Source organism: Callorhinus ursinus, unplaced genomic scaffold, assembly GCF_003265705.2.
Source record: "Callorhinus ursinus isolate GAN/ISIS: 27379988/994484 unplaced genomic scaffold, GSC_fseal_2.0 scaffold35, whole genome shotgun sequence".
Taxonomy (NCBI): Eukaryota; Metazoa; Chordata; class Mammalia; order Carnivora; family Otariidae; genus Callorhinus; species Callorhinus ursinus.
In genome coordinates, this window is record NW_027397097.1 from 12,520,561 (window position 1) to 12,547,873 (window position 27,313).

General features: G+C 37.3%; 1 protein-coding gene across 2 annotated transcripts in view; it reads left to right on the plus strand.

Moving 5' to 3' along the window:
• The window catches only part of ANKRD42 (ankyrin repeat domain 42), an 89,381-nt gene that overhangs the window by 10,565 nt on the left and 51,503 nt on the right, over positions 1–27,313 (plus strand). Inside the window, exons 3-6 of one of the 2 annotated variants that reach the window (XM_073879798.1) lie at positions 2,058–2,165; positions 4,977–5,096; positions 6,410–6,545; positions 22,183–22,383. In XM_073879798.1, the coding sequence (XP_073735899.1) occupies positions 2,058–2,165; positions 4,977–5,096; positions 6,410–6,545; positions 22,183–22,383 (565 nt within the window). The remainder of the gene's footprint in view (positions 1–2,057; positions 2,166–4,976; positions 5,097–6,409; positions 6,546–22,182; positions 22,384–27,313) is intronic. The other variant, XM_073879797.1, reaches the window with a different exon arrangement.

The window sequence follows — 27,313 nt, forward strand, 5'->3', positions numbered from 1 at the left end:
TTCAGAATATTTTCTTAAGTTAATGCTTCTTATTTTGTTATGTGCCTCTGACAAATTCCCAGAGTCTTTACATGGTTGTTTTTGACAACTTTGTCTAGTTTTTTTTTTTTTGAAGATTTTATTTATTTATTTGAGAGAGAGAGAGAGAGCAGGCACACACACACGAGTGGGAGGGGGGCAGAGAGAGAGGGACAAGCCGAATCCCTGCTGAGGGTGGAGCCTGATGTGGGGCTCTATCCGAGGACCCTGAGATCATGCATGTCCTGAGCTGAAGTCAGATGCTTAACTGACTGAGCCACGGAAGTGCCCCTACTTTGTCTAGTTTTATCATTGCTTGGGAAGGATTTGCCAAGTTCCTCACTTAGCCATTTCTGAAGTCTTACTGATTGATTAGTTGATTTTTTTTTTAAAGATTTTATTTATTTATTTGGGAGAGAGAGAGTGCACAAGTGGGGGGAGGGACAGAGGGGAAAAAGAGAAACAGACTATCCACTGAGCAGGGACCCTGACTTGGGGCTCGATGCCAGGACCCTGAGATCATGACCTGAGCCAAAGGCAGACACTTAACCACCTGAGCCACGCAGGTGCCCCTGATCAGTTGACTTTTGCCAAAGATGCAAATGAAATCCAATAGAGAACAGATAGTGTTTTCATTAAATGGTACTGGCACAATGGGACAGTCATAAGTGAGATAATGATACATCTGGCACCTTATGTAAAAATGTACTCAAAACAGATCATAAACAAATGGAACACTTAACCTTCTAAAACTTCTAGAAGAAAACATAAGAGAAAAATCTTTGCAAATCATATCTAGGAACTTGTAGCCAGAGCATATGAAACTCTAATAGTTCCATAGTAAGAAAACAAAAAAACCAATTAAAAAATGGGCAAATGACTTTGACACTTCAGGAGGACATGTGGATAGCAATTGAGCACATGAAAAGATGTCCAACATCATTAGCCATTAAGGAAATGCAAATTAAAAGCACAATCAGATGCCAATACACACCTATTAGAATGGCAAAACAAAAACAAAAAATGATACTACCAATATTGGCAAGAATATGGAGCAACTGCAACTCTTATACATTGCTATACTTACCTATGTTCCAGTAATCCTGCTTACATATTTACCCAGGAGAAATAGAAAACTTGTTACACGAATGTTTGCAGTGGTTTTATTTTCCTGTAACTGAACAGTGTTAGCATGTAGTAGTCTCTCCATAAATATTTGTTGATAAATGGATGACTTACTGTGATTAGTAGTGATGTTGAGCTTTTATTTAATCTTTGTATTTTATTGGCCACTGATCTCTGTGACAGTCCAATGATACCTAAATATTAAGCCTTTCAACACATGATACGGCTATGACTGATGTGACAGTATATCCCAATGATACAACCAATTCTTTAAAAAGAAACTTCTTGAAGATAGAATCTCCAAACTTGAACATACAAAGACAGTAACACTGTATGGGGCACAGACCTCTAGTACTGTATTCTATTGAGATTTACATTAATTAAAAAAGATATTAAATGAAGATGCATTTGACTCTCACCCCATTTTTTTATAAGTGACTTTTTTTCCTTTTTAGAGAGTATCGTCAGAATAACAATGTTTGCTCTGATACAGAAGCATTTGGGCCCATTTAAAGATCTGTGGCAGAAGTTGCAAATTGGCAGCCTTTGAGTGAACTTGACTCACAGATGTGTTTTGTTTGGCTTATATAGTATGGGTGAAATATAAGATTTGGATCAGCAATTCACTTACAGTAACAACTGGCTGGGATATAAGTAGCAATTATGCCTTATGGACAATGAATGTGATCTCCAATTTGCCACAGCTTCCACTGTTCTGTTGACCCAATAATAAGGCTGAGTGGGGTTACCATATCATTGTTCTTGTGCTTTTGTTTTTCTTAAACCCCTCATTTACTTACAATGCTTCCCAGGCTGTGGTATTTCATGATGATAGACTAAATTTCAAAGATCTAAAGATGTTAAAAAACATCTGCTTTATCACTTGTTAATCACTGGTTATTTTCTTAATTTAGTGTCTTCATTGGCTCCTCTGGCATGGAGCTGATATCACACAAGTAACTTTGAGAGGTTGGACAGCAGCTCACATAGCTGCAATCAGAGGTCAGGATGCTTGTATGCAGGTAATAATAACTTTGGCTACTTTAAAAAATCAATATATTTAATAACTTTAGCATAGTTTTGTTGGGCTGTTGCTTTTATTCTAATAATTTGACTCATAGATTTAGTTCTTTGTCCTAAACAAGTATTTATTGAATTCCATGACTCAGATATTTGGTACCAAATACAGCTTAAACAAATTGTGTAAGACTGGGGATCCTTTTATCTCTGACGTAATTGGCTATTGATGGGTTGTTTTAAAGGGCTATCACAGACATGACCAGATTATCTCCTTAATAGCTTGTCATGCCTAAAATTTCTTATTTAATGTATTTCCTGGCCAGAATTTCACATTAATATGTGCAGGATTTAGCTTCTTAGATTAACTAGATATAATCAATGTACTGAAATAGACTGGAATTTGGAGGAATACAAAATTGTATAAGCAAACAGTTCCTGCCTCTTAGAAGCCTGAGATTCTATTTGGAATGACAGGCTCTCTACTCAGTGAATTACAAAACAATACAAAGTATAGTCTATGATTAAGGCTCTAATGATTAGGAGGAGATAGAGAAATCATTAATGGAGGCAATAAAACTTCAACTAAGCTGAAAAGAATAGTTTGATTTCAGAAAGGTAAGGAGCAGTGAAAAATGATTATCATTTTTTATGTGTGATTACAGTTTCCCGTGCATCACTTCATTTAAGACAACAATCTTATGAGTTCCCCTTTTTATAGATAAAGAATCAGATTCAGAGAGTTAAGTATGTTGCCTAAGTAAGTGACAAAACCAGGATTTGAACCTAGATTTTATTCTATTAATCTCCATGCTGTAATTCTATGTGAGGTACTTGAATTGGAAAAATTAGGTGTGTTCAGGGGATAAACTATTATATGAGTTTGACTGAGTTGTAGATATTTTGTTGTTGTATACTGTTATGAATTAAGTTTGGATAGCCAGGTATGTAAAATGTCTTAGAAGTAGAATAAAGATTCATTTGTATAAGAGAGTTTTTATATGTGTACTAATATATACTCTTACACATACATGTAACACACATACATACTTATGCATACATACACATGCACATGAACATTAACAGAGGAATGAAGTAATGAAAGCAGTATTTCAGGAAATTACTCTAACAAGATATATCTGGGATTACCTAGGATGAGGAGACAGTTTGGAGGCAAGAAGAGCAGTTAGAGACTTTTGGTGTCATCACTACCCCCAGAGGGAGAAATTAGGTGGTGGCAGTGGGAAAGAAAAAAAATGATTGAAGACCTCTTGCAAAGCAGGAGTTGACAAAGTAGAGTGAAAATTTTAAAGTTTTGAGACAGAATGGCAGATAATGATGACACTACAGATAGGGAAATCTGAAAGGCAAGGGAGATATGGGAGCAAAAATGTCGAATTCAATTTGGCACATGTTGTTTAGGGGGCTTATAGGTCATTTCGGAGAAGAAGGTCCAGGCAGTTGAAAAGGGTGCTGAGACAAAGATTTCAGGAGTAATAAAGTATAGAGAAGAGAATAGAGTATTGAAGATTGAATGTTGAAGAATGTTACTAGTAGTGATAGTAGGAAGCAGAGAAATGAGTAAAGAATTCAGAGGACGAAGTTAGAGATAGGAGAGCCAGGATGCATTGGGCTGTACAAATGAGGGAAGAAGTGTTAGGCCGAGTGTCAGAGTTACAGGATGAAACTAAGGGAATGCCATTGGACTTGAGAGCTCACTCTAGGGTAAAGTTTGCTGTATTTCCATGCAGTGGTAGGGATGGCATCTTGTTTGCAGGTCAATTTGAAGTTGAGGCCTTAAGGTATTAATTTGAGAAGGAGGCAGTGAAAGAGAAAAAATAGTAACTTTAGGGGACATTCGGGTCAAATGAAGCTTTCCTTCCTCTAAGCATTAGATCAAACCATTCCCATGGCTCTGATTGTCCTTTTCTCCCTCAAAGGGATCTTTTCATTCTCAGAGATGTTGTGGTGTTTTTTGGTACTATACTGTGTAGTTGTTAAATTATCAAGGACTGCTTTATATAATTGATTATCATTGTCTCTACATATGTCCTAATTCTCTAAGTTGACATGTCTTCATAGTCCTTGTAGTGATTTTTAAAGTATAGTAAATACTCAGGGTATGGATTGTGATGATTATTGACTAGTTTGTTAATTAGGAAGACTATTCTTAAAGCTCTTGATATGAGTTATGATGGAGTCTTTTGCTAAGATACTGGTAAATACAGGCTGGTTAAAAAAGAAGGTCTGAGGGAGTAAAACTAAAAAATATTAACTAACAATTCTTTTAAACAGATTACTCGGTATATTATATAGAGGGGTGTGCTGTGTTTATGATATAATCCTTATATAGAAACTAGGCCTATTGTAAATTCAGATGGAATCTCCTCAGATGAAGTTAGAAATTTGATTCGGAGCTAGAACTAGTTACTTTAATAACAAAATCCTCCTACAGTATATTCAAAACCCAGTTAATAAAAGATTCTGCTTTTGAAATAGTGAGTTTACTTCTCAGTTTATTAGCTTAGCATTAAAGTATTTAACTTAGTGATTATTGATCTCTGTTTCTGAAAACTGTGCCTTATAAATTGTATGCACATGCATGAAATCAGGTATTATAAATATCTCCTAGGCAAGGTTAAAAAGGATCTCAAGCATTTTCTTAGGATTAGCTAAGAATTTCTCGTACTTTGTTTGTGGCACATATAAGAACTTATATAATGTAGCTATAGGTTGATAAACTGCTTGCCTATTACACATCTGCATTTATGATTTAACATATTTATGTACACTCACTGTTATTTCTCTATTTTTAGGCTCTCATAATCAATGGGGCAAATCTGACAGCTCAAGATGATCGTGGATGCACTCCTTTACACCTTGCTGCAACACATGGACATTCTTTCACTTTACAAATAATGCTCCGAAGTGGAGTGGTGAGAGATTCCTGTTAATATGTGAGAATGTGTAATCGTATAGATGGAATAGCATTTGGTAGCCTAGTTACCTCTCCCTGACTTTTTAAATCCCTTTTATGACTTTGCGGAAGTAATTTGATCGCTCTCTTTAGCTTTTCTGTCTTTAAACATAGGAGCATAATTTAGATAAAGCTTCAGAAAAACCCCAGTTTAGCAGTACAAAGTATTTCAGAGGCTGTGGGTTCTTCATGTCAGTTCAGAGTTTAACTGGGAAGATTCTGAAGCTTCCAAACACATCTCAACCAGTGATTGTAAATCTTTCTGAATTTCTGTGTGTTTACCTATTTGTTTTGTAACTTATTTCATACACTAATTTAGAAAGTGATTTTTATCTTCAGAAATTTCATTCATTGTGATATTTATTTTCAATATTACGCAGTGGTTGTAAAAAAATAACTTATAAGAAAAGAACTACCTTTATTGAAGACATTATGGTAAGAGTTGGTGTTTCTGTAGTTAGAGAAATAGTGAAGGGCCTATTAGGTATTTTTTTAATTAACTCTTTATGCTTTCAAGGATATGATTGGATCATTTGAATCCATCCCTTTCATTTTATTGGTCAGAAGCCTGTGATCAGTAAAATGACTAGTTAAGTTTCCTTTTTGTGTGTGTGTATGTGTGTGTGTGAAGATTTTTTTATTTATTTTAAAAGATTTATTTATTTTTGTTAGAGAGAGAGCATGAGTGGGAGGGGCAGAGGGAGAGGCAGTGGGAATCCCAAGCAGACTCTTTGCTGGTCACGCAGCCGCGCCTGCGCCTTGATCCCACAACCATGAGCTCACGACCTGAGCCAAAACCAAGAGTCAGATGCTCAATGGACTAAGGCACCCCATGACTTATTTATTAATTTGAGAGAGGGAGGGGCGGGGCATGGTGGAAAGGGAGAGAGAACCCCAAGCAGACTCTGTGCTGAGTGTGGAGCCCAACTTGGCCAGATCCCATGACCTGAGACCATGACCTGAGCTGAAACCAAGAGTCAGGCACTCAACTGATGCACCACCCAGGCACCCCTAGTTAAGTTCCTTTTTAAAAACTATTTTTATGGATCAAGTTACATTCTTTTTAAAAAGACTATTTTATAAAATTTTATTAGTGCCTTATTAACTCATACGTTTAAATCAGTGGTAGTAGTAAATTTTTCTACTACATTTATTGTTTGCCTTATATTTTTAAGAACAGCCTCCAATTTTCATTTGCAGAATTAAGCTGCTAGACTTACTGTTTCTCCTACAAATGGAAAGAAACTAAGTTCTTGTGAATGTTACCTCTAGGATCCCAGTGTGACTGATAAGAGAGAATGGAAGCCTGTGCACTATGCAGCTTTTCATGGGCGACTTGGCTGTTTACAGCTTCTCGTTAAATGGGGATGTGGAATAGAAGATGTGGACTACAACGGAAACCTTCCAGGTATTCACAAAAGCAAATGTTTTGGTTTTTCGTTAATGTAAACTTTTAAATGATTGTGTTTATGAAATTTAAACTGTCATCATTCTAACAGTCCTTCAGAAAACTAATTTTTTACTCTTGCACCTATGTTATGTACCTTTCATATGACTTTCTTTCTGGAGCCATATCAGCAAAAGAGAAATTGGCAAAATTGAACTTGGATTTACTCTTCCCACCAGCTATTTCCTTCATCTGCTGTCTAGTTTATTATTTTTTAACTTCATACAGCTCCACCTCCCAGATTGCTATTTATAAAAAATAGTATAAATAGTGGACACTAGCGTATTTGAGTTAATTTGCTAACTGCAGTTGGCTAGTCTGCAATTAGCTGGCCAGTTGAGACCTATACTCTAAACACCCTGTCTTCTTCCAAGAGGTGCTGTAGAAATGCAGAAGAGGGATAGATCATAGAGTGGAGTGAGGATTACTAAAAATAATACTTGAATTACCTCTTAAAAGAACCTTAAGTAGCAAACAAATGAAGCGAAGTCCAGACAGAATGATATGAACAGGTTTAATCAAATCACTCTGTTGCTTAAAAACTTCCTAGATTGCTGGGCACCTGGGTTGCTCAGTCGTTAAGTGTCTGCCTTTGGCTCAGGTCATGATCCCGGGGTCCTGGGATCGAGCCCCACATCGGGCTCCCTGCTCGGCAGGAAGCCTGCTTCTCCCTCTCTCACTCCCCCTGCTTGTGTTCCGTCTCTCGCTGTGTCTCTCTCTCTCTGTCAAATAAATAAATAAAATCTTAAAAAAAACAAAAACAAAAAAACTTCCTAGATTGCTGAGGAGCTCTGATTTCTTAGCTTGGCATGCTGTACCTTCCTAATTTGGCTCTTACCTGCCTCCTTGGCCTCATCTTCCATCCCTTTACACTGCTGTCTGGGATTGTTTTGCTTCTTTCTGAAGTACATCCTTTAGGGTTCATATAGTAAAGATGTGTTGGTATGAATTCTTAATTTTTGTATATCTGGAGATTACTGTTTTGCTCTTATTATTTTTTAAAATAAATTTTTAAATTGAAGTATAACTATTGAAGAAAAGTGCTCATTTCCAATGCACAGCTCATTGAATTTTCACAAATGAGTACTTTTCTGTAATCATTAGCCAGATCAAGAAATAGAATAGTCTCTTCGTGTCCTTTTTCTGGTTACCAAGAGTTTCCAAAGTTACTCACCTTGACTCCCAATATAAAAATTAGTATTTTTTTTCTTTCTGAATTCTATGGGATAAAATAATACACTCGTATTCTTTTGTGTCTGACCTGATTTTCCAGTGGTTGTTATGAATTTATACACCCACGAGCAGTATTTAAGTCTTTCAGTTGTTTCACTTTCTCATTAATACTTGGTATTATTAGTTTGTTTTTTTTTTGTTTTTTTTTTAGTTTTAGTCATTCTTTTGGGTGTAATACTTCATTGTGGTTTTAATCTACATTTTCTTTGATTAAAGATGTAGAACATCGTTTTTTTTTCTGAAAGTTTGGACCTCTCTCTCTCTCTTTTTTTTAAAGATTTTATTTACTTATTTGACAGAGAGAGAGAGTGAGAGAGGGAACACAGCAGGGGAAGTGGGAAAGGGAGAAGCAGGCTTCCTGCCGAGCAGGGAGCCCAATGCGGGGCTCGATCCCAGGTCCCTGGGATCATGACCTGAGCCGAAGGCAGTCGCTTAACCAACTGAGCCACCCAGGCACCCCTCTTTTTTGTTTTTAATTGAAGTATGGTTGACATACATGCTATATTAGTTTCAGGTGTACAACATATTGATTTGACAATTCTATATATTACTCAGTGTTTACCTTGATAAGTATATTATCATCTATCACCATATATATTCCCTATGTTGTACTTTTAATTTCCATGACTTATTTATTTTGTAGCTGGAAGTTTGTATCTCTTAATCTCCTTTACCTATTTCTCCCAGCCCTTCAACCCATCTCCCTTCTGGCAACCACCAGATTATTCTCTGTATTTATGAATCTGTCTTTTTTTGTTGTTGTTGTTTTTTAGATTTCACACATAAGTGACATTATATGGTATTTGTCTTGTGTCTGACTGATACCACTTAGCAAAATACTCTCTCTTCCATCCATGTTGTTGAAAATGGCAAGATCTCATTCTTTTTTATGGCTGAATAATATTCCACTGTATATATATATCTCTATAAGTATCTTCTTCTTTATCCATTCATCTATCTGTGGACACTTAGATTGTTTCCTTATCTTGGCTATTGTAAATAAGGCTGCAGTGCATATATTTTTTTGAATTAGTGTTTTCTTTCTCTTTTTTTAATTTAAAGATTTTATTTATTTATTTGACAGAGAGAGACACAGCGAGAGAGGGAACACAAGCAGGGGGAGTGGGAGAGGAAGAAGCAGGCTTCCCGCTGAGCAGGGAGCCTGATGCGGGGCTCGATCCCAGGACCCTGGAATCATGACCTGAGCCAAAGGCAGATGCTTAACGACTGAGCCACCCAGGCGCCCTGAATTAGTGTTTTCATTTTCTCTGGGTAAATACCCAGTAGTGGAATTACTGGATCATATGATATTTCTATTTTTCATTTTTTGAGGTTCCTCAAAAAAAGAAAAAGAAAAAGAAAAATAACCCCTCTTTTCCACAGTAGTTGCACCAATTTACATTTGCACTAACAGTACATGAGAGGTCCCTTTTCTTCACATCCTCTCCAAAACTTATTTCTTTTTCTTTTTGATGCCAGCCATTTTGACTTGTGTGAAGTGATATCTCATTGTGGTTTTGATTTACATTTCTCTGATGATGAGTGATGTTGAGCATCTTATCATGTGTCTGTTGACCATCTGTACATCTGCTTTGGAAAATGTCTATTCAGATCCTCTGCCCATTTTTAATAAAATTATTTGTGTTTTTAGTGTTGAGTTATATAAGTTCTTTATATATTTTGGTTGTTAAGCCCTTATTGGATATCATTTGCAGATATCCTTGTCCTTTCAGTAGGTTGCTTTTTTGTTTTGTTGATATTTCCTTTGCTGTGCAAAAGCTTTTTATTTTGGTATAGTTCCAGTATTTTTGCTTTTAGGTTTTTGTTTTGTTTTGCCTGAGGAGATAATATCCTTAAAGATGTTGCTAAGGCCCATGTTGAAGAGATTACTGCCTGTGTTTTCTTTTAGGAGTTTTATGATTTCAGGTCTCACATTCAGTTCTTTAATCCATTTTGAGTTTATTTTTGTGTGTATGGTGTAAGAAAGTGTTCTAGTTAAATCCTTTTGCATGTAGCTGTCCAGTTTTTTCAGTGCCATTTATTGAAGAGATTGTCTTTTCCCCATTGTATATTCTTGCCTCCTTTGTCGTGGATTAGTTGACTATGTAATTGTGGATTTATTTCTGGGCTCTGTATTGTGTTCCATTGATCTATGTGTCTGGTACCATGTTGTTTTTATTGCTGTAGCTTTGTAGTTATTCTTGAAACCTGGGATTATGATACCTCTAGCTTTGTTCTTGTTTCTCAAGATTACTTCAGCTATTTGGTTTTTTTTTTTTTTTTTGTCGTTCCATTTAAATTTTAGGATTATTTGCTCTAGTTTTGTGAAAAATACTGTTGGTATTTTGATGGGGATTGCATTGAGTCTGTAGATTGCTTTGGAGAGTATAAACATTTTATCAATATTGATTTTTCCAATCCATGAGCCTGGTATATTTTTCCATTTGTTTGTATCATCTTCAGTTTCTTTCACTGTCATCTTCTTTCTCTATCATCTTTTTACCTCCTCGGTTAAATTTACTCCTAGGTATTTTATTCTTTTTGGTGCAATTATTGGTGAAATTGTTTTCTTAATTTCTCTTTCTGCTGCTTCATTATTGGTGTATAGAAGTGCAATTGATTACTGTATATTAATTTTGTATCCTGCAACTTTACTAACTTCATTTATTACTTCTGATAGTTTTTTGGTGGAGTCTTTAGGGTTTTTTATGTATAGTATCATGTCATCTGCAAATAGTGACAATTTTCCTTCTTCCTTACTGATTTAGATGCCTTTTATTTTTCTTGTCTGATTGCTGTGGCTAGGGCTTTGAGTACTATGTTGAATTAAAGTGGTGAGAGTGGACATCTTTGTTTTGTTTCTGATCTAGAGGAAAGGGCTCTTAGGGGGCGCCTGGGTGGCTCAGTTGGTTGAGCATCTGCCTTTGGCTTAGGTCATGATCCCGGGATCCTGGGGTTGGGCCCTGCATTGGGCTCCCTGCTGAGCAGGGGGCCTGCTTCTCCCTCTCCCTCTGCCTGCCACTCCCCCTGCTTGCATGTACGTGCTCTCTCTCTCTCTCTCTCAAATAAATAAATAAATAAAATCTTTAAAAAAAATAGAAAGGCTCTTAGTTTTTCAGCATTGAGTATGATGTTGGCTGTGGGTTTGTCATATATGGCTATTATGTTGAGAAATGTTTCCTCTCCACCCACTTTGTTGAGAGTTTGTATCATGAACAGATGTTGTGTTTTGTCAGATGCTTTTTCTGTATCTAGTGAGATGACCTAAATGTTTTTATCCTCCCTCCTGTTAATGTGATGTTTCACATTGATGGGTTTGTGAATATTGAACCATCCTTCCTCCCTGGAATAAATCCCATTTTATTGTGTTGAGTGAGCTTTTCTTTTTTTTTTTTTTAACTTAATTTAATTTTATTATGTTATGTTAGTCTACTATACAATAAATCATTAGTTTTTGATGTAGTTATCCACGATTCATTGTTTTCTTATAACACCCAGTGCTCCATGCAGTACGTGCCCTCCAATTTTTTTTCTTTAAATTTTTTTATTGTTACGTTAATCACCATACATTACATCATTAGTTTTTGATGTAGTGTTCCATGATTCATTGTTTGTGCATAACACCCAGTGCTCCACACAGAACGTGCCCTCTTTAATACCCATCACCAGGCTAACCCATCCCCCCCACCCCCCTCCCCTCTAGAACCCTCAATTTGTCTCTCAGAGTCCATAGTCTCTTATGGTTCATCTCTCTCTGATTTCCCCTCCTTCATTTTTCCCTTCCTTCTCCTAATGTCCTCCATGCTATTCCTTATGTTCCACAAATAAGTGAAACCATATGATGATTGACTTTCTCTGCTTGACTTATTTCACTTAGCATAATCTCCTCCAGTCCCATCCATGTTGATGTAAAAGTTAGGTATTCATTCTTTCTGATGGCTGAGTAATATTCCATTGTATATATGGATCTTCTTTATCCATTCGTCTGTTGAAGGGCATCTTGGCTCTTTCCACAGTTTGGCTATTGCGGACATTGCTGCTATGAACATTGGGGTATATGGCCCTTCTTTTCACTACATCTGTGTCTTTGGGGTACATACCCAGGAGTGCAATTACTGGGTCATAGGGTAGCTCTATTTTAAATTTTTTGAGGAGCCTTCACACTGTTTTCCAAAGTGGCTGTACCAACTTGCATTCCCACCAACAGTGTAAGAGGGTTCCCCTTTCTCCACAACCTGTCCAACATTTGTTGTTCCTTGCCTTGTCAATTTTAGCCATTCTAAGTGGTGTAAGGTTGTATCTCAATGTGGTTTTGATTTGAATTTCCCTGATGGCTAATGATGATGAACATTTTTTTCATGTGTCTTAGCCATTTGTATGTCTTCTTTGGAGAAGTGTCTGTTCATGTCTTCTGCCCATTTTTGGACTTGATTATTTGGTTTTTTGGGTGTTGAGTTTGAGAAGTTCTTTATAGATCTTGGATACCAGCCCATTATCTGTAGTGTCATTTGCAAATATCTCCTCCCATTCTGTGGGTTGCCTCTTTGTTTTGTTGACTGTTTCCTTTGCTGTGCAGAAGCTTTTTATCTTGACGAAGTCCCAAAAGTTCATTTTTGCTTTTGTTTCACTAGCCTTTGGAGATGTATCTTGAAAGAAGTTGCTGTGGCCGATGTCAAAGAGGTCACTGCCTATGTTCTCCACTAGGATTTTGATGGATTCCTGTCTCACATTGAGGTCTTTCATCCATTTTGAGTTTATCTTTGTGTATGGTGTTAGAGAATGGTCAAATTTCATTCTTCTGCATGTGGCTATCCAATTTTCCCAGCACCATTTATTGAAGGGACTGTCTTTTTTTCCATTGCATATCTTTTCCTGTTTTGTTGAAGATTATTTGACCATAGAGTTGAGGGTCCATATCTGGGCTCTCTATTCTGTTCCATTGGTCTATATGTCTGTTTTTGTGCCAGTACCATGCTGTCTTGGTGATCACTGCTTTGTAATTAGGCTTGAAATCCGGCAACGTGATGCCCCCAGCTTTTTCTTTTTCAACACTTCCTTGGTGATTCGGCGTCTTTTCTGATTCCATACAAATTTTAGGATTGTTTGTTCCAGCACTTTGAAAAATGTCATTGGAATTTTGATCAGGATGGCATTGAAGGTATAGATTGCTCTGGGTAGCATAGACATTTTAACAATGTTTATTCTTCCAATCCATGAGCATGGAATGTGTTTCCATCTTTTTGTGTCTTCTTCAGTTTCTTTCATGAGTGTTCTGTAGTTCCTAGAGTAGAGATCCTTTACCTCTTTGGTTAAGTTTATTCTGAGGTATCTTATGGTTTTTGGTGCTATTGTAAATGGAATCGTTTCTCTAATTTCTCTTTCTACAGTTGCATTTTTAGTATATAAGAAAGCAACTGATTTCTGTGCATTGATTTTGTATCCTGCCACATTACTGAACTGCTGTATGAGTTCTAGTAATTTGGGGGTGGAGTCTTTTGGATTTTCCACATAAAGTATCATGTCATCTGTGAAGAGAGAGAGTTTTACTTCTTCTTTGCCAATTTGAATACCTTTTATTTCTTTTTGTTATCTGATTGCTGTTGCCAGGAGTTCTAGTACTATGTTGAACAATAGTGGCGAGAGTGGGCATCCTTGACGTGTTCCTGATCTTAAGGGAAAGGCTCTCAGCCCATCCCCATTGAGGATGATATTCACTGTGGGTTTTTCATAGATGGATTTTATGAACTTGAGGAATGTTCTCTCTATCCCTATACTCTGAAGAGTTTTAATTAGGAAAGGATGCTGTATTTTGTCAAATGCTTTTTCTGCATCAGTTGAGAGGACCATATGGTTCTTCTTTCTCTTATTAATGTGTTCTATCACATTGATTGATTTGCGAATGTTGAACCATCCTTGCATCCCGGGGATAAATCCTACTTGGTCGTGGTGGGTGATCCTTTTAATGTATTGTTGGATCCTATTAGCTGGGATTTTGTTGAGAATTTTGGAATCCATATTCATCAGGGATATCAGTCTGAAATTCTCCTTTTTGATGGGGTCTTTGCCTGGTTTGGGGATTAAGGTAATGCTGACTTCATAGAATGAGTCTGGAAGTTTTCCTTCTGTTTCTATTTTTTGAAACAGCTTCAGAGGAATAGATATTATTTCTTCTTTGAAAGTTTGGTAGAATTCCCTAGGGAATCCATCAGGCCCTGGACTCTTGTTTTTTGGGAGGTTTTTGATCACTGCTTCCATCTCATTAATGGTTATTGGCCTATTCAGGTTGTCAATTTCTTCCTATTTCAGTCTTGGCAGTTTATAGGTTTCTGGAAGGCATCCATTTCTTCCAGGTTGATTAATTTATTGCCATATATTTGTTGATAATAATTTCTAATAATTGTTTCTATTTCCTTGGTGTTAGTCGTGATCTCTCCCCTTTCATTCATAATTTTATTAATTTGGGTCCTTTCTTCTTTCTTTTGGATAAGTCTGGCCATTGGTTTATCGATCCTATTCATTCTTTCAACGAACCAGCTTCTAGTTTTGTTGATCTGATCTGTGTTTCTGGTTTCTAATTCATTGATCTCTGCTCTAATCTTAACTATTTCTCTTCTAATGTGTGGCTTAGGCATCGTTTGTTGCTTTTTCTCTAGTTCTTTAAGGTGTAAAATTAGTTGGTGAATTCAGGATTTTTTTTTTTTTTTTTGAGTGAGGCTTGGATAGCTATGTATTTTCCCCTTAAGACCACCTTTGCAGTATCCCATAGGTTTTGGACCGATGTGTTTTTGTTCTCGTTGGTTTCCATGAATTGCTTAGGTTCTTCTTTGATTTCCTGGTTGACCCAAACATTCTTGAGCAGAGTGGTCTTTAGCTTCCAAGTGTTTGAATTTCTTCCAAATTTTTTCTTGTGATTGAGTTCCAGTTTTAAAGCATTATGGTCTGAGAATATGTAGGGAATAATCACAGTCTTTTGGTATTGGTTGAGACCTGATTTGTGACCCAGTATGTGGTCTGTTCTGGAGAAAGTTCCATGTGTGCTCGAGAAGAATGAGTATTCTGTTGTTTTAGGGTGGAATGTTCTGTATATATCTATGAGGTCCATCTGGTCCAGTGTGTCATTCAAAGCACTTGTTTCTTTTTTGATTTTCTGCTTAGATGATCTGTCTATTGCTGAGAGTGGAGTATTGAGGTCTCCTACAGTTAAGGTATTGTTATTTTGGTTAACAGTTGGCTGATGTAAATGGCTGCTCCCATGTTGGGGGTGTAGATATTTACAATTGTTAGATCTTCTTGTTGGATAGACCCTTTAAGAATGATATAGTGCCCTTCTGTGTCTCTAACTACAGTCTTTAGCTTAAAATCTAGTTTGTCTGATATGAGAATTGCTACCCCAGCTTTCTTTTGAGGTCCGTTGGCATGGAAGATGGATCTCCATCCCTTCACCTTCAGTCTGGATGTATCTTTAGGTTCAGTATGAGTCTCTTATAGACAGCATAGAGATGGGTCCTGTCTTTTTATCCAATCTGCAACCCTGTGCCGTTTTATGGGAGCATTTAGGCCATTCTCGTTGAGAGTGATTATTGAAAGATATGAATTAATTGTCATCATGTTGCCTGTGAATACCTTGTTTCTATAGACTGTCTCTGTAATTTCTGTTCTATATCACTCTTGGGGTCTTTCTCCTTTTTAGAATCCCCCTTAATAGTTCTTGCAGGACTGGTTTAGTGGTCACATATTCTTTCAGTTTCTGCCGGTCTTGGAAGCTCTGAATCTTTCCATCCATTCTAAATGACAGCCTTGCCGGATAACGTATTCTTGGCTGCATGTTCTTCTCATTTAGTACCCTGAATATGTCTTGCCAGCCCTTTCTGGCTTGCCAGGTCTCTGTGGATGGGTCTGACGTTATTCTGATGTTTCTCCCTCTGAAGGTAAGGAATCTCTTTCCCCTAACTGCCCTTAAGATGGTTTCCTCGGTTCTAAGATTTGCGAGTTTTACTATTACCTGGCAAGGCGTTGACCTGTTTTCCTTGATCTTGGAAGGGGTCCTCTCTGCCTCTAGAACATGAATGTCTGTTTCATTCCCCAGATTTGGGAAGTTCTCAGCTACGATTTGCTCAAATATATCTTCTAGTCCTTTCTCCCTCTCCATCCCCTCAGGTGTCCCAATAATTCTGACATTGGAACGTTTCATGGTGTCACTTATTTCTCTGATTCTATTTTAATGGATTTTGAGTTGTTTTTCCCTGGCCTCCTCTTTTTCATCAATTTGTCTTCTGGATCACTAATTCGTTCTTCTGCCTTGCTAACCCTAGCTGTTAGATTATCTGGATTAGATTGAATCTCATTGATAGCATTTTTAAGTTCTGACAGTTCAGTTTTCATTTCTGCCCTTAGAGACTCTATGTTGCCATTAATTGATTTCTCCATTCTAGCTATTGTGAAAATTGCTACCCTGAATTCCATTTCTGACATCTTGGTTATATCTGTATCCATTTGTAAATCTGTGGCAGAAGTCACAGTCTCTGAGTCTTTCCTATTTTGGGGGTTCCTCCTCCTAGTCATTCTGTTGAAGGGTGTTTGATGGAATGTACAGAGTCCAAATTATTGACCACAACCGAACAAAGATGCACCTGTTTTATAGAGACCTTAGGGTTGCCGGCCTCTTGTTCTCCCAGCCTGTCTTCTCAGGGAGGGGCCTGTTGCACTGTTACTCAGGCAAACCTGTTTGGGCAGATTTGCCCTGCCCCCTGTGGGGAGGGGATGGGCTCAGTGAAAACCAGTTTTGGGGGCTTTTGTTCTCTGGCGGCTTTCCCTGGCGGTTTTCCGTGTCTCTTCTGAGAGAGCAGAAGAGATCGTTTCCAACCTTCTACCTCAGAGCAAAGAGATTGCAGTCTGTTCTTCAGTGAGCTCTCCAGGCCACACTATCTCCATTTCTTTCTGTGCTGCTATAAACTGCTGCGTCCTGGGTTGTGTGCCCCTCAGCTGGGCTCCCAGTCTTTGCCTCCAGGTTGGGGCATGTCTCTGTCCTTTGTGCTTCTAAAACTGCCAGCCGCCCCCAGTTCTCATTCGTGGCCCCCATGCTCCAGGTTTCAGTCCAGGGAGCTGCCCTAAGGTCCTTTCCCCGTCGCTACCAGTCTGTGAGTCTGTGCCCCGTCCCCAGTGGGGGAGGATTTTGCGCTCCTGTGTTCTATCACCTTCCCCGCACCAGCGCTTATGGCAGCTCCCTCCCCCTTCCGTTTATCTGCCGATATCTGCTGGCGGAGTCATGGCTTCCCGCTTCATACCTCGAAATCAACCACCTGCAATATTCTGTTTGTAGAGATCCAGATCTATCTTCTTACATCTCAAGCTGATTTCGTGGGTGTTCAGAGTGGTCTGGTAGATATCCAGCTCAATTCCAGGGACCAGTTGGAATAGGGTCCGCTACTCCTCTGCCATCTTTTCCTACATGAGTGAACTTTTCAATGAATTGTTGAATTCAGTTTGCTAATATTTTGTTGAGAATTTTTGTGTCTATGTTTATCAGAGATATGGGTCTGTAGTTTTTTTTGTTTTTTTTTTTTGTAGTGTCTTTGTTTTTGGTATCAGGATAATGCTGGCCTCCAAGAATAAATTTGGAGATTTTCCTTCCTCTCCTATTTTCTGGAATATTTTGAGGACAATAGGTGTTAACTCTTCTTTAAATCTTTGGTAGAATTTTCTTGTAAATCCATCTGATCCTGGACATTTGTTTTTGGGAGTTTTTTGATTACCACTTCAATTTTTCCTAGTAAATAGTGTGTTCAAATTTTTTTATTTCTTCCTGATTCAGTTTTGGAAGATTTTATATTTCTAGGCATTTATCTTTTTTTTTTCCTGGGTTCTCCAATTGGTTGACATATGATTTTTTCATAGTCTCTTATAATTCTTTGTATATGTGGTGACAGTTGTTACTTTTCTTATTTCATTTTTTTAAAGATTTTTTTAAAATTTTTAAGTAATCTCTACACTGAATGTAGGGCTCAAACTCATAACCCCGAGATCAAGAGTTATGTGCTCTACCAACTGAGCTAGCCAGGTGCCCCTTTCCCATTTCATTTCTGATTTTATTTATTTAAGTTTTCTCTCTTTTTTCTTGATGAGTGTGGCTAAAGCTTATCAGTTTTGTTTTGTTTATTCAAAGAGCCAGATCTTGGTTTCATTAATCTTTTTTATTATTATAATTGTTATTTTTTAGTCTCTCTTTCATTCATTTCCTCTTTGATCTTTATTATTTCCTTCCTTCTACAACTTGGGCTTTGTTTTTCTTTTTTTAGTTCCTTTAGGTGTAAGGTTATATTGTTTACTTGAGATTTTTCTTGTTTCTTGAGGTAGGCCTGTATCATTATAAACTTTCCTCTTAGAACTGCTTTTGCTGCATCCCAAAGATTTTGGACCATTATGTTTCCATTTTCTTTTGTCTTCATGTGTATTATAATTTCCTCTTTGATTTCTTTGTTGACCCGTTGATTGTTTAATAGCATATTGTTTAGCCTCCAGATGTTTGTGTTGTTTTCTGTTTTTTTTTTTCTTGTGCTTGATTTCTAGCTTTATGCTTTTGTAGTTGGAAAAGATGCTTGATATGATTTCGTCCTCTTAAATTTATTGAGATTTGTAGCCAAATGTGATCTGTCCTGGAAAATGTTTCATGGCACGTGAAATCAATGAGTATTCTGCTGTTTTGAGGTGGAGTATTCTGTATGTGATCTGTTAAGTCCATCTGGTTTAATCTGTTGTTCAAAGCCACTATTTTTTTATTGATTTTAATCCTGGATGATCTATCTATTGATTTAAGTGAGGTTTTAAAGTCCTCTACAATTATTTTATTACTATCAGTTTCTCCCTTTATGTCTTTTCCTATATGCTTTATGTATTTAGATGCTCTAATATTGGGTGCATAGATATTTACAGTTAGATTCTCTTATTGCACAATTGGTTATCATTTTCTAATGTCCTTGTTTATCATATGGTCTTTGTTTTAAAGTCTATTTTGTCTGATATAAGTATTTCTACTGCAGCTTTTTCCTCCCACTTTCATTTGTGTGTGAAATAACTTTTACCAACCCTTCCTTTCAGTCCATATGTGTTTTTAGGTCTGAAATGAGTTTCTTATAGTCAGCATATAGATGGGTCTTGTTTTTTTACCCATTCACTCACCCTATGTCTTTTGATTGGAGTATTTAATAGTTTACTTACATTTAAAATAATTATTGATCAGTATTATAGAACATCATTTCATATATTTAATGGCCATCTTGTTATTTCCTTTCTTTTTTTAAAAAAATGTTTACGGGTGCCTGGGTGGCTGAGTTGGTTAAGCGACTGCCTTTGGCTCAGGTCATGATCCTGGAGTCCCAGGATCGAGGCCCACATCAGGCTCCCTGCTCAGCAGGGAGTCTGCTTCTCCCTCTGACCCTCTTCCGTCTCGTGCTCTCTATCTCTCATTCTCTCTCTCTCAAATAAGTAAATAAAATCTTTAAAAAAATAAAATAAAAAAATGTTTACTATTCTTTTTCTTATTTTAAAAATATGTTTATTTTTAAGTAATCTCTATACCCAATGTGGGTTTGAACTCACAACCCTGAGATCAAGAGTTGCATGCTCTCCTGACAGCCAGCCACGTGCCCCTGGTTATTTTCTTTTTATGGTACCAGTTCAAATATTTTGCCTATTTTTTATTGAGTTTTTCTCTCTTTTTAAAAATTAATTGTAGGGGTTCTTTATATAGTCTAGATACAAGCTCTCTGTCACTTATATGTGTTGCAAATATCTTTTTTATTTAAAAATTTTTTCCATTCTATGGCTTGCCTTTTCATTCTTTTCAGATTTCTTTTGAAGATAGTTTTAACTGCAATGTAGTCAAGTTTAATAAGGTCTTCCTTTATGGTTAGTCCTTTCTGCATCCTGTTAAAAAAGTCTTTCCCTACTCTTTGATCATGAAGACATTCTTTTATATTATCTTCTAGAAATTTTATTATTTTACTTTAACATTTAGGTTTCCAGCCCACCTGGCACTAACTTTTTTGTAATACAAGGTAGGGGGCAATTTTGTTTTTATTTGGTTCTTTATTAAATATGCCTGATCATTTTTAAAAGTCTTTCTGCTTGCTCATAAAAAAAAATCGACTTTTATTTCTTTAAGCACATATAATTTTTTATGACCATATATAGTATATTTTTTAATTATACGTATAATATAGAGGTTAAGAATGTGGCTTCAGTACTAGACTACTTGTGTTCAAATCTCTATCTTAAATTACTAATTCAACATTTATTTACTGAGCATCTACTACGTGTCATTCCCTCTTCTAGGTGCTAGGGCTGTCACACCAAATAAAACAGACAAAAGTCCCTGCCTTCATGTGGTGGTGGTGGTGGGGACACAGACAATAATCAAAGGAATATAAATTACAGGGTTATATGTGTGCATAAAATCAGAGAAGGGAGTAGAATGTTAAAGAGGATGAAGTTTAAAATATGGTGGTCAGGGAAGCCTTCAAGGAGGAGGTGATCACTGGGTAAAGACCTGAAGCAGTGAGGGAGCAGGTCTTGTGACCATCATGGGGAAAGGGTATTTCAGAAAGAGGTAACAGCCAGTGAAAGCTCCTGAGCCAGGAGTGTATTTGAAAGCAGGTAGTAACAGTGAGTAAGTATGGTTAGAATAGAAGTGAGAGGGTAAGTTATAGATAATGAAGTCAGAGAGGTAACAGGAGCCATTGAAGGATTTTGAGCACAGCAGTGACATGATCTGACTACATTTAAGAACTTTTTCTCTATTTTGTTTATAATAGACTCAGGATGGCAAGGGGAGAAATATAGTAGTTGGGAGCCTGATGCAATAATTTGATGCTGCTATTTGGTTGGAGCAGAGCAGAGGTAGCAGAGATAGTGGGAAGTAATTGGGGTCTGTGCATTCTTTAAAGATAGAATCAATAAGATTTGCTGATTGATGAGGTGTTGAGAGTAGTCAAGGATGGCTCCAGGGCATGAACTCCATGGAAAAGAGAGTTCCTATCAAGTAAGTTGGGGAAAACCATGTAAGGAAAATGTATGCAAGAGGGATGAGGAGTTGAGTTTTTGATGTTAAATTCCCAATGCCTGTAAGACATGTAAGTGTATATGTGTTGAATGAGGTGTTAGAGGAGTCTCAAGTTTTATGGGGAGTTTTTTGGTTTTTTCAGGTTTAGCTGAGAAAGTGTAGAGTGGCATGTGCCAGCAGCTTATCTTTTGGGTGTTGTTACATCTTGTTTTCCCTGCATTACACTGGTCACTTAGGCACTGCCCTACTTCTCCAGAGGCAAGGTTTGTATATTGATTGGGCTATTTCCCAGAGAGTCACTTCTCCAGAGATGTAAAGCCTCCCTTTGTAATCGCTACCTCTAAGCTTGTAATACCCCAGAACTGTTCCTCCTATTTTTTGCAGAGTTTGCGTTGTGGCTCTCCTTCAGTCTGATTGAGTATATTTTCTTTCAGGGGTTCCTTAACCTTAACATTTATTGTTTGTTCTTGGTGTTCTGGTTCATTTTTCTAGTCTTTTTTGGCTTCAAAAAATATCTTTTCTATTATTTTCAAGGATTGAGAATAGAAATGGTGAGGTAGTATGTGTGCTTTGTCTGAAGTTTTGATCCAGTCTTTCTGTTTTTAATAAAAATAATGTCTAGGGTGCCTGGGTGGCTCAGTTGGCTGGGCAACTGCCTTCAGCTCAGGTCATGATCCTGGAGTCCTGGGATCGAGTCCCGCATTGGGCTCCCTGCTCGGCGAGGAGCCTGCTTCTCCCTCTAACCCTCTCCCCTCTCATGTACTCTCTCTCTCTCTTTCATTCTCACTCTCTCAAAATAAATAAATTAAAAAAAAATCTTTAAAAAAAATAAAAATAATGTCTATGGAAAGGTGACACAATACATAGTGATAAAAATAACATTCATATTTGCATAGTGACTATTTTGGTTTATTTCTTCCACTTTTTTCCAAAACATTAAATGAGTTTACTTATCATCTGTCTTACATGGCAAGTATTTTCTTATGTAATTATAAGTGGCATAATTGGGATTTCACTTTTCAAGGAAATATTCTGGGGCCTGCTCTTTGGTATCTCTCATCTGGCATCTGTACATTCACAGTATTTATAACTCTTTAATAATTTAGTCTGTTGCTTTGGCATGACTGGAAGGCAGAGTAAGGACTTGTGGGCTTGCAAAAAAGGTGTTACCTTTCTCAGAGTATGTCCCTGTTACATAGGGAGGGGACAGGCATCTTCCGGTGAAGATGAGAGCCAATGTTGTTATTTCTTTCTTCAAGTTATTTTACAGTCAATTTAAAAATTAAATTTTTTCTCTTTCTCCTATAGTTCACTTAGCAGCCATGGAAGGTCACCTTCACTGCTTTAAATTCCTACTCAGTAGAATGAACAGTACAACACAAGCTTTAAAAGCCTTCAATGATAATGGAGAAAATGTATTGGATCTGGCCGAGAGGTTCTTTAAGCAGAATATTTTGCAGTTTATCCAAGGAGCTGAGTATGAAGGAAGTGATCCAAAAGATCAGGAAAGTAAGTAATAAACCTGAAATGTTTTAGCATATAATAAGTAGAATAAGTCAGAAAAAAAAGAGTTATAAGGTGAATGTTACATTTAAATGTTACTTGTAATTGTCCACACATTCATTCAGTTTCTCTTCTTTATTATGAAATATTTTAGGCAGAAATCTATAGAGATTAATGTAATGTAATGAACATTTTTTATGCCACTGATTAAAGGATAGAATGCTATACATTTAAAAGCTTCTTGGCTCTGTCTCTTTAATATCATTCATTTCTTTTTCTTAGAGGTAACTATTGTTTTTGATTTATAATTCCATTCTACAGGTTTTATATTTAGTGTATATGTAGTCACAAAAATATGCACTGTGTGTGTTTTGGGAGTAATAGACTAACATGTTCTAACTAAGAACTCCTAAAATTCAACAGCTTAAGGATTTGTATGACAGCCCAGTTTGAAGAGTGAATCTGTGTTGTGCAGTCATTCAGTAACTGGCTTTCTTCCCAACTAGCTCTCTCTGCTTGAAATGAATTTAGCTGGAGGTGGGGAGGGAGCAAGACTATAAGATTAGGACCAGAGATTTTCAAGGTCTAATTTGTACTCATCACTGTTGCCAACTTTCCATTGGCAAAAGTTCAATCACAAGGGCATACTAGCTGTGAGGAAGCCTGGAGGATTCAATACCTAGCTGAGAAGACTCACCTCAGCTGAACTCTCTTACTATTGAAGGAAGAGCATTTTAGTGGACAGCTAGCAGTACTTGAAACTTCTTTTAAAATCTTATGAAAATGGCATATAAAACAGTATGCATTCTTCTATTCCTTGCTTTTTTCCACAAAATACTATGTGAGCTTTATTAGGCCGATGGAAGTATCCTAGTTTATTCTTTTTGTTTGTATACTATTACATTTTATGATAACCATTATTTATCCATTTTCCAGTTTGATATTTAGATTGTTTTTCACTATTACAGTAAGTGTGGTCATGGATATTTTTGTACGTGTCTCCATAAGTACATGTACAAGAGATTCTTTAGAGAAGTGCTTCACTACCTTTTTAACACATAGCCCATGTAGACAGTATTTGTATGGCACACTGGGATTGTTGGATGTGGCTTCTTGAGGCAGTGCCCATCCGCTCTGAAGACTGAGAGTTAAGAGCTTGGCTTGGGTAAATAGGTGTGCAGTTCTTCTTTAGGGTTACTTGGTGGGATATGCCCATCTTCAGGATAAATAGCAATTCCTAGATTCTTCATCAGAGTAGTTGGAGAAGTTTACACTCTCATCGGCAATGTTTGGTGGGAATTTAGAGAAACGATATTCAGTATTGTCAGACTTAAAATTTTTGCCAATTGGGTATGAAAAGGCTTAATTTGTATTTTAATTTGCATTTTCTTGATTATGAATGAGGTTGAACATCCTTCTGTAAGTTATTGACTATTCTAGTTCTCTCTTCTATAAATTGCTTGCCTATACTTTATTCTTTTTTATCATTATTATGTTATGTTAATCACCCTACTTTACATCATTAGTTTTTGATGTAGTGTTCCATGATTCATTGTTTGCATATAACACCCAGTGCTCCATGCAGAACATGCCCTCTTTAATGCCCATCACCAGGCTAACCCATTCCCCCACCCCCCTCCCCTCTAGAACCCTCAGTTTGTTTCTCAGAGTCCATAGTCTCTCATGGTTCGTCTCCCCCCTCCGATTTCCCCCTCTTCATTCTTCCCCTCTTGCTATCTTCTTCTTTTTCTTCTTTTTTTCTTTATTTACATATAATGTATTATTTGTTTCAGAGGTACAGATCTGTGATTCAACAGTCTTACACAATTCACAGTGCTAACCATAGCACATACCCTCCGCAGTGTCTATCACCCAGCCACCCCATCCCTCCCACCCCGCACCACTCCAGCAACCCTCAGTTGTTTCCTGAGATTAAGAATTCCTCATATCAGTGAGGTCATATGATACATGTCTTTCTCTGATTGACTTATTTTGCTCAGCATAATACCCTGCAGTTCTATCCACATCGTTAAAAATGGCAAGATTTCATTCCTTTTGATGGCTGCATAATATTCCATTGTATATATATACCACTTGCTCTTTATCCGCTCATCTGTCAATGGACATGTTGGCTCCTTCCACAGTTTGGCTATTGTGGACATTGCTGCTATAAACATTGGGGTGCACGTACCCCTTCAGATCCCTACATTTGTATCTTTGGAGTAAATACCCAGTAGTGGAATTGCTAGATTGTATGGTAGCTCTATTTTCAACTTTTTGAGGAACCTCCATACTGTTTTCCAGAGTGGCTGCACCAGCTTGCATTCCCACCAACAGTGTAGGAGGGTTCCCCTTTCTCCTCATCCCTGCCAACATCTGTCGTTTCCTGACTTGTTAATGTTAGCCATTCTGACTGGTGTGAGGTGCTATCTCATTGAGGTTTTGATTTGGATTTCCCTGATGCCGAGTGATATTGAGCACTTTTTCATGTGTCTGTTGGCCATTTGGATGTCTTCTTTGGAAAAATGTCTGTTCATGTCTTCTGCCCATTTCTTGATTGGATCATTTGTTCTTTGGGTGTTGAGGTTAATAAGTTCTTTATAGATTTTGGATACTACCCCTTTATATGATACATCATTTGGAAATATCTTCTCCCATTCTGTCGGTTGTCTTTTGGTTTTGTGGACTGTTTCTTTTGCTGTGCAAAAGCTTTTTATCTTGATGAAATCCCAATAGTTCATTTTTGCCCTTGCTTCCCTTGCCTTTGGCAATGTTTCTAGGAAGAAGTTGATGCGGCTGAGGTTGAAGAGGTTGCTGCCCGTGTTTTCTTTTAGGATTTTGATGGACTCCTCTCTCACACTGAGGTCTTTCAACCATTTTGAGTATGTTTTTGTGTGTGGTGTAAGGAAATGGTCCAGTTTCATTCTTCTGCATGTGGCTGTCCAATTTTCCCAGCACCCATTTGTTGAAGAGACTGTCTTTTTTCAATTGGACATTCTTTCCTGCTTTGTCAAAGATGAGTTGACCATGGGGTCCATTTCTGGGCTCTCTATTCTGTTCCATTGATCTATGTGTCTGTTTTTGTGCCAGTACCATACTGTCTTGATGATGACAGCTTTGTAATAGAGGTTGAAGTCCGGAATTGTGATGCCGCCAGCTTTGCTTTTCTTTTTCAACATTCCTCTGGCTATTCGGGGTCTTTTCTGGTTCCATACAAATTTTAGGATTATTTGTTCCATTTCTTTGAAAAAAGTGGATGGTATTTTGATAGGGATTGCGTTGAATGTGTAGATTGCTCTAGGTAGCACTGACATCGTCACAATATTTGTTCTTCCAGTCCATGAGCATGGAACGTTTTTCCACTTCTTTGTGTCTTCCTCAATTTCTTACATGAGTATTGTATAGTTTTCTGAGTACAGATCCTTTGCATCTTTGGTTAAATTTATTCCTAGATATCTAATGGTTTTGGGTGCAATTGTAAATGGGATCGACTCCTTGATTTGTCTCTCTTCTGTCTTGTTGTTGGTGTATAGGAATGCCACTGATTTCTGTGCATTGATTTTATATCCTGCTACATTACTGAATTCCTGTATGAGTTCTAGCAGTTTTGGGGTGCAGTCTTTTGGGTTTTCCACATACAGTATCATATCATCTGCAAAGAGTGAGAGTTTGACTTCCTCTTTGCCGATTTGGATGCCTTTTATTTCTTTTTGTTGTCTGATTGCTGTGGCTAGGACTTCTAATAATATGTTTAATAGCAGTGGTGATAGTGGACATCCCTGCCATGTTCCTGACCTTAGGGGGGAGAGCTCTCCATTTTTCCTATTGAGAAGGATATTCGCTGTTCGTTTTTCATAGATGGCTTTTATGATATTGAGGTATGTACCCTCTATCCCTAACCTCTGAAGAGTTTTGATCAAGAAAGGATGCTGTACTTGGTCAAATACTTTTTCTTCATCTATTGAGAGGATCATAAGGTTCTTGTTCTTTCTTTTATTAATGTATTGTATCACATTGATTGATTTGTGGATGTTGAACCAACCTTCAAGCCCAGGAATAAATCCCACTTGGTCGTGGTGAATAATCCTTTTAATGTACTGTTGGATCCTATTGGCTAGTATTTTGGTGAGAATTTTTACATCCATGTTCATCAAGGATATTGGTCTGTCATTCTCCTTTTTGATGGGGTCTTTGTCTGGTTTGGGGATCAAGGTAATGGTGGCCTCCTAAAATGAGTTTGGAAGCTTTCCTTCCATTTCTATGTTTTGGAACAGTTTCAGGAGAATAGGTATTAATTTTTCTTGAAATGTCTGATAGAATTCCCCTGGGAAGCCATCTGGCCCTGGGCTCTTGTTTGTTGGGAGATTTTTGATGACTGCTTCAATTTCCTTAGTGGTTATAGGTCTGTTCAGGTTTTCTATTTCTTCCTGCTTCAATTTTGGTAGTTGATACATCTCTAGAAATGCACCCATTTCTTCCAGGTTATCTAATTTGCTGGCATAGAGTTGCTCATAATATGTTCTTATAATTGTTTGTATGTCTTTGGTGTTGGTTGTGATCTCTCCTCTTTCTTTCATAATTTTGTTGATTTGGGTCGTTTCTCTTTTTGATAAGTCTGGCCAGGGGTTTATCAATCTTGTTAATTCTTTCAAAGAACCAGCTCCTAGTTTTGTTGATCTGTTCTACTGTTCTTTTGGTTTCTATTTCATTGATTTCTGCTCTGATCTTTATTATTTCTCTTCTCCTGCTGGGTTTAGGCTTTATTTGCTATTTTTTCTCCAGCTCCTTTAGGTGTAGGGTTAGGTTGTGTATTTGAGACCTTTCTTCTTTCTTGAGAAAGGCTTGTATTGCTATATACTTTCCTCTCAGGACTGCCTTTATTGTATCCAAAAGATTTTGAACAGTTGTGTTTTCATTTTCATTGGTTTCCATGAAT